The sequence below is a fragment of the Symsagittifera roscoffensis genome, chromosome 1 (genome assembly GCF_963678635.1).
Source record: "Symsagittifera roscoffensis chromosome 1, txSymRosc1.1, whole genome shotgun sequence".
In the NCBI taxonomy this organism is placed as follows: domain Eukaryota; kingdom Metazoa; phylum Xenacoelomorpha; order Acoela; family Convolutidae; genus Symsagittifera; species Symsagittifera roscoffensis.
This window is the reverse complement of record NC_087062.1, coordinates 82,908,592-82,917,072: the sequence shown is the minus strand read 5'-3', so window position 1 is coordinate 82,917,072 and position 8,481 is coordinate 82,908,592. Positions and strand designations below refer to the sequence as shown.

Below are 8,481 nucleotides of genomic sequence, written 5' to 3'. Positions count from 1 at the left end.
AACTACGTTTTTCGACTCTTAATAACAAAGCTAATTTCTGTTGCGAGATTGAGTACAAAAATAAAATTTGAACAAGTTCGTCACTGTTGCAAAGTAAAGTGTTTTTACGCAACAAGATTTTTTAAGTCAGTTTTTATCAAAAAAAAACATAGTCTGTTTTAAGCTCAACTGATCTTACTTTATAACCTGGCTCTTGTATTGCTTTTTGAAAAAAAATGGTTTTGTGACACTTTTACTATAAAAAATAATAGGTTAAATGAGGTGAATATGTATTCTAATATTCAAATCAATGTTTGTTAATATTCATAATCTGTAAAAGCACGTGAAAAGGATACTTCGGAAATGTTAACAGATAGAATTAGGTGAGAGTAACTAAAATCATTGTTAAAATGCAGTCACACTAGTGTATTTTCTGTAAATTTTGTGTATTTTGTAAAAATTTGTGTATTTTCTAGTCTTTTCTATGAATTCACTATAAAAGCATACATGATAGATATTTTCAAAGTATTCATGCGTAAAGCAGGAAAGTGTGATCTAAACATCAGTCAAACAGTGTCATTTTCAAACTGGATTGATTTTAATCTTCAGCTCGATCTCTTGAACACCTCGACTGCATTGAACAGAAACAGGTCTCCATCCAGTTGCTGGAGGCCATTCGCTGTGAGGAGAAGAGTCATTATAATACTTAAGTTTACCTTTAATACTATTCCCAGTATCAACAAGGCGCCATTGCCCTCCAGCTGTTTTGTATACAGAATAGTACCAATATCGTGAACTTTTGTAAACACAACTGTGTTTGTGCTTAGTGTTCTTGTCTACTTCATATATTCCCAAATAACGATCAATAAGAGTAAGGAGAGCTAAATAACTACTTCTTCGGATGTTTTCTGCCGACGCAGTTACGACAATTTCGTCTTTGAACTTGCTCCTGTCTAGTGCTTTCCACGGTTGACTAATGAACTCTTTGCAATCCAAACTTTCGAGAGTGATTAATTGATCAGCCCTCAACGTGTAGTCATGCTCGCACCACTTTTGTTCTTTAGTAAACATTTCCCAGCCACTCAGTGGAGGCAATTCCAATGTTGTTTTAGTGTTTCGAGAAGTCCTGTTCCTCAAGACACAGTTGCCTTTCAGTTGCCAATCCCGATGTCTGTTGGAAACAGAAGAACAGTACCAGCCGTCATCGCTTATATAGTACAAAAAACAGTCATTAAAACCGAATTCAGCACCCATCACTTCATTTTTAAGCTTTCTAGTGTAGAAAATTGGCATTTCATCAGTAGTTCGTATGAAATCCAAACGGGATAGGGATAAGAAACTCCCTCGTACATGTTTAAATAACCTAATATCTATTGTTTTCTGAAGTTTTTTTTCTTCAATCGACGTAATCGGTTTATCCGACGCGAACTCAACATCTCCGTCGCATTTGTCAAAAGATTCTGTTATTTTACTGTTGTCCTTTTTTCGGATGCCCAATTTGACCACAGCAGGGTTTTGGGGATCCGACGCGAACTTAACATCTCCGTATTCTGATTTGTAAAAAGATTCTGTTATTTTACTGTTGTCCTTTTTTCGGATGCCCAATTTGACCACCGTAGCGTTTTGGCGACCGTCAGGTATTAAATCGGAGTCGTACTTGATTTCAAAACATTCTTCAAGTCTTCTCGATAAGCAAGTATACTTTTTTCCTTCAGATATGTATGGATACGCAATCTTCAGCAGTTCGTTTTTGATTATATGCAATTCATCCTGTTTCGAGTCCTTTTTCAGGCTGAAAAATCCTACTTGGACCGTTCTGTGATACTCAAGAAAATTTTTGCAGTCTCGTTCGAGCTCAATCGCGATAGCCTTTTGTTTTTTATCGTCAAGAACATAAAAGGGCTCGATTGTGTGGCTGTTTTCGTCATACGAGTAAATGCAAAGTTTGGCTAAAAGTATAATTCGCGTGGCTGTCGACACTTGTCGTAAGTGATCCAGTTCATTTCCCTGGCCTTTAGCATAGTGAAAGGCTGTTTGGGCGTCATCTTTTGCCCCTTCAAACTCCTTCACTGCTCTGCTTATTTGCTCATTTTCGAGAAGATTCATGGCACTCAATGTTTTATCGACTGCTGTCTTCAATGGAGTTGAGAGGATGATTCCGACCATTTTTTTAAATTCCTCCAGTGTCTTTTTTATCTGTGCCAGTGCAACTCCAGTTAGATCCAAGGAAGAAAACGAGCTTCCAACTCCGATGACATGGTAGGAAAACTCGATGAGAGCCACGTTGCTTAAAATGTAAGCCAATTTCTGTGCCGTTTCACCTAAGCAAAAAAAAAACAATTTATTCACGCACAAACGCTCCAATTATCTATGCTACGCAAGAAACAAGAAAAGAGAAAAAAATTTTAAGTATCAACGTAATAGAAAAACTTACTCAAATAACAACGTAATAGAAAAATTTACTCAAGTAACAAATAATAGAAAACTTTTTAGCAGGAGTATGAAGCGGATCAATGAAGGATTAAAATTATGCTACCAATAATTGTTCCGAGAAAAACAAATTTATAAGAAGACTGCTCGTGTAAGGTTGTAGCCCTCAATATTACAGTAGTCGCTTGAGTTCTGTCATCCGGAAAAACTTATATATATAACAAACTATGTTGAGTGAATCTACTGTTTGGTCGATTGACTTTGTAAAGGCTTTAGCCAGTGAACTTTATGAGCAGAAGCTCAGACCTCAATAGTTGATTTTTTGGATATTGCTTATCAACCCGTTTGGATTGAGTAACCAAGACGCTCATACATTGCGGTATGGTTTGGCGCAGTCAGCCAGATATTCTACAAACCCGTTAAAAATTATTACATTTTGGGAGAAGGTGTCAACTGAACAACCATTAGAGTGATCTGAATGGGCAGCAATAATTGGGATGGCAGTGTTTGCAAAAGATGGGATCGAGGTACGAGATTTGCTAAGAGCTAAACCAGCATTAAGCGAACCCACAGAACCCATTTATGAAGTCGAAATAACTGGTAAGACGAATGCGCAGAAGAAAAACCGTGACGTAAGAAACCACGAGAAGCGAGTCGATTGGGAAAACTGCGTGCAGAAAGCCATAGGAAAAGGAGTGTTGTGTAACTCATTCCCTTGGGACAAAGCGGATGCTAAAAATCACAATTATTTTTTTCTGTGTCTCGGCGCGGGGGGACAGCGCCAGGTTCAACAAAAAAAGCCTAGCCTCCATTTGCACAGTGTCTCTACAAAAGAACTTATTACGAACTTATAAGATATCTTCGAGACCACAAGGATTATATCGTATGAATGGTACAAATTAATCTATAGAAAACAAAAGAAAACTGAAAGTCTAGAACAATTTATTGCGGTTCTAATTGAACTGGCGTCCTGCGCCGATTACTGAGATCGCAAAGACGTTTGGGTGAAAGACATGTTTACCACTTATACGCACAATGACAAAATCGCAAAAGAATTTTTAGCTGAAAGGCGGAGCCCTCCTGATGCTTAGGAATAAGCAATCGGCCGAGAAAAAGGTATCAAACATAGTTAAACAACGAAAACTAATCCATTGGAAGAATGAATAAAAACATCGACAAAGCAAGAACCAATACATTACATCAACCCACGAGGTAGAGATAATTACACAAATAATCAAAACTCACAAAGAGGTCGAGGCGGATTCGGCGGTTGACTATATCCACGTGGAACCTACCCAAAACACATGAGGTCAACAATCAAAAACCAACTACAAAACACAAAATCAAAGTTTTAATGCGGCAGACACTTCGGTCCAAACCATTTACAATCGTGCTAAGCAAAAGTCAAAGTTTGCTCAAAATGCTCCAAACGGGAAAGTATGCAAATATACGAACGTCAACTACCTGGATGATCGAAATGACGAACAGAATGAAGAAAACAAAACAGACAATGACCCAGTTTTGTTTGCAGAGTTTGCATGAATATTAATTGGACAATTTTTCGGTTATGGTAATTTCAGAAGCATTCGAAGTAAAAAACTGGGTCAGATTAACGGAAGATGATCTTATGGGACACATTGTAGAATTGAAATTTAAATGGAGGCTATATTCGCCATTACCGACTCAGTAAGCCCCATGTCTTTCCAAAACAAAAAAACCGCTCTGCGACTGCAGAAAATTACAAATCAACAATATTTAAATATATTCCACCGGAAGACGCCCGTCGACATTTGGCATTTAACAATAGTGAAAACGTAATTCCTTAAGAAAGAATAAAAGTCGCGATAGAATCCGGAGGCTGAACAAAACAGCCTCCGGATTCAAAAAGCAAACAAAATAAGTAGAAACATACTACCACAAATTGGGATCAAGTCGATACAAGAAAAAAAAGAAATGACATCAAATGTTAACTTTACAAGAAACGGAAAAAACAAACATGGAAGTCAAACTGTGGCTCAAAGAGAATTTCAAACATGTGTGCGGCAAGCGGAAAATCGAAAAATCACACAAATCATCAAATACGCAACTCCCATTCAGCAAAAAGGTCGCCGAATTCCAAAACAGTTGCAGGAATGGATTGAAAAGGAACCCAAAATACTCATGAATCAAAATCACATAAATAAATTAAGCAAATATTCAGATCGACAATTTTTTAGCCTAATCGTTGTAACCGTGAAAAAGGATCAAACAGTCAAGTTGGATTTGGAATCTAGAATGATCAAAAAATTGATCCACAATAAGAAATACCAGATGCCAAACATAAAGCTCCTTTTGAACTCAATTACAGAAAAAATTAGACGAATAAAACGAATAAAATCTTGCGATACCTCTCGAAAAATGAAGGTTAGCATGCAATAAATGGGTAAAATATCAACAGTGAGGGAACTAAACCACTCATAGAAAAAGGCTATTGAAAAATTATCACCATCAAAAAAGTTTTAAGGGATCTAAACATCACCTAACACGTTACATCCCTTAGATCCAACATGCCGCCGCCATACGTCCACTGCTCAAAAACACATAAAAGAACAAACCAACTGAATGGAAATCAGAACGCAACTTTACAATCAGTAATATTTTTAAATTGTTTTCACAAATAACTCAAAATAAACATTTTGACCCAAACTTGGTTACCAGCGTTGTATGCGGTGCTTCTAGGCTTAAGGGCCGCTTTTGAGCGAATTTCGCCGGAAATTTGGGTGGTCTTGGCATATGCTTTAACTGTCATACATTCTCTAAAGGAAAATATTTGGTTAACAAGCTAGAATTGTTCGGGGTAGTTTGGGCCATCGAACATTTCGAATTATAGCTATACGGAAAACATTTTACCGTCATCACGGATCATCAAGCTTTAATCAGCGCAGTAAACGGAAGTGAAAGATCAAAAAACAGTCAAAGTAGGCTAACCCGATGGATTGACAGGCTAATTCCCTTTAACACCTGCCAGTGAAAAAAATGGGAATAATGGACTATATGTCAAGAAATCCGGTGGGATACGCAACACGCCGATGCGCATAGGATAAGGAATTGGTAGTACCATCAATTATTTCATTCAATAACAGTGTTGAAATGATTGACAACTTCATATGAAAAATCTAGCCAATCAGAATAAGGCACTATATGGGTTGCTATATTAGGCACTATATAAGCGCGCGGAAAAGAAAACAACCCTAACTAGCCCTTCAAGCTTCAAACTCTCAATAAATACTAAAACGTTTCGCAAATACTGAAAGCGGTTATTCTCAAACATTCAAACCAAATCAGTTATGGTTAAAACCAACTCAAATACAGTCAACTAAAATTAGTCTTCAAAATAATTCAACCAGAGTAAATACTCCGAGCGAATGAGTAGACAAAGGGACATGAAGGGAATCAAAAGTGGCTTCCTTCCGGATGAAGTGAAAACGCTTTAAACAGTAGGCAGGAGCAAAATACAGTGGCAGGGCTCATCGGACAGAGAGGAGAGCTTGTCCGAACCTCGGTAGCACAAGCGGAAAATAGCCACAAGGAAACCAAAATCAGTCTACCTACGCCCGCCAACAGCAGTTAAAGACGCACAAGAACTTCTATCAGCACAACACAAAAATCAATCAAATCGTCTGAAAATTGTGTTTAGCGATTAAACACCAGTCACCGTTACACAATCATCATCAACACCAAAGAAAATGTCTAACCAAGCAACGCAAACAGAAGAAATCGTGGTGGCAGCCGTCACCCAATTTGAACTCTCCATCGAAATGCAGGAGAAGTACGAATACTGTGTGAGCCGTGTGGACCCAATTCAATGCGGTCAAAAGGAACTCAATCAGAACATTGAGCCTCTCACCATGACGAACATGATGCGTACGCCGACTAATAAACTTTTTGAAAAAACGAGACTGGGAGGCCATAAAGACTTCGTTCGAGAATCCAGCTGGCACAAAGCTGTAGACATTGTACAAAACAATTGAAAAATTTCAAACCAATAGCAGGGAAACAACACTCGTTCCAAATGAAGCCTGTGATCAAACCAAATGAAGAAGTACAGTTTAATTTTGCCGGGCTCCTCCCCGAAGAACTAAATAAGGACGCAAACATCTTAGTCGCGATAGATAAATGGTCAAAATTCCTCACAGCAAAAATACTATCAAACACACAAAATTTATGCAACAATACATCTCAAACAACGGGGTACCACGACAGTTAAGGCGTGACCAAGCACAAACCTTTAGAGCCAAAAAATTTGACCGTTTTGTAACACAAATGAAATCAAATTCTTTTTTCATCGGAAGACGATCATAGAGCATTAGGAGTGGTAGAAAGAATGATTCAAACACGTAAACGTAGATTAGGTGTAAATAAAAATAAAAAAGAAAACGCACCACATAAATTTGCTTCGATGGAGCCGAATTATTAAAAACAGTAAGTGTCACACCACACGGAGTAACCACAATTTCACCGTTCGAAGTGTAACATTCGCTCAAGTTTTACGCAGTGACAGAGCGTGGAAAAAGCACCTATTGACGACTGGCAGGCGTCAGTTACCTTAATCATACTCGTTTTAAACCATCCAGACCTAGCCATTTATTTTTTTGGTTTTTTAGCGCTAAGTAAAGAGTTACCATTTTTAGGCCATCAATCAAACGACTTTGATCAGCTTTTGTTCACACGCAAAAATAGCCGCACAGCTGGAATGCCCAGACTACGTGGTTGCCATTAAAAACACGGCTTGGAATCCCTTTTTTACTATGTTTGGTGACAGTTATATAAAAGATTAATTGGAGAAGGATTGACTCTTTCCTCAATCTAACTCCTCATGCTCTGAAATATTATACAAAATCGGAGTTAATTAAATTGTTCAGGGCATTACAGTAATTAAAAAAACGTTTAATAGTCTTTCACAGTGTACAAAAGTCTCTGGGCACCAGGCCTCCAATTCCGTCTTTTCCGTGAGATAAGGTTGTTATCTCTCCAATTTCGTGGCACATGAGGGTACAGATCCGCTCCGGATGTCCTACTGGACCTTCCTTTTATCTTATCGTCTTCGGTTAAGCGTTTTACCGTGTCCAGTTATCACGATAGGGGGCTTCATCATTTACGTGTTCTTCTTCAACTGTTTTCCGTCTCAATCATTGGTTTTTTTTTCGGTTCTGATTTTATTGTCTTTTTTTGGTCAAAATGGCCGTTCCTACATTTCTGAGAAATAATCCGGTTCCGATCAAAAATGTAAAAATTCAAAGTTCTGGAATATTCCGCCCCTCTTTTTCATAATGAACTTGATGCTAACGTCCTTAACGCCTTTTTTCATCGGCGGGTTCGACTGAGCCAATCCGGGGGAATGGCAAAAAACACACATGGGTAGAAAACCAAATATTCCTCTTTCCAGTCTAGTAACAAGTTGCTCCCCCAACAGCTTAAATTAGAAAAGTGCAGAACAGGCATGTTTAGATCGGAACAGCGTCACAAAACCTACCCAAGACACTTCAATTGGCGAGCAAATCTCCGCCGCAACAACAGCACCAAACATCAGGTGCGAAAAATAGACAAGACAAAGAAACAGTTAAGGATCAGCTAAATGTAGGATAAAAGGCAGTACCAGAACCATTAGACAAAAAAAACCAAAAAACGAACAGAGCAGGTAGCTAGAAAAACAATCCGTATACTTACTAAGGTAAAAAATCTAAGACTTTTGAACAAAAAATAAAAAGCATTGACTTTTAACTTATATCATAAACTGCGTGTGTACAATCATTCGGAAACAACCAGGACTACTGAGAAGTAGCGGATTTGTATTTGTTTTTAATATTTTAATATACGGGCCCTATAGACCCTCAACATTAAGTGACTACAATGCGTACAAATCCGCGCGGAGCGGAGATGCGGACCTTGTCTACGTTTTTTAGACACAGAGCAGCCCAACGCCCCACAACATCCGATGTTCAAAGAGGTCGCAGCGATTAGTCTCCTAAACAGACTCACCAGCAAAGAAAAGAGCAGGCCACACGACAGCAGAGCAGCCCTACAAAGCGACGG

The 8,481-nt window shown here is 38.4% G+C and overlaps 1 protein-coding gene across 1 annotated transcript in view; it reads right to left on the bottom strand.

The window, feature by feature from the left end:
• Positions 1-230: 230 nt before the first annotated feature.
• Positions 231-8,481, bottom strand: part of LOC134857111 (uncharacterized) — a 19,733-nt gene continuing 11,482 nt past the window's right edge. The window contains exon 2 of the mRNA XM_063873478.1: positions 231-2,300. Within this exon, the coding sequence (XP_063729548.1) occupies positions 562-2,300 (1,739 nt within the window). The 3' untranslated portion in view covers positions 231-561. The remainder of the gene's footprint in view (positions 2,301-8,481) is intronic.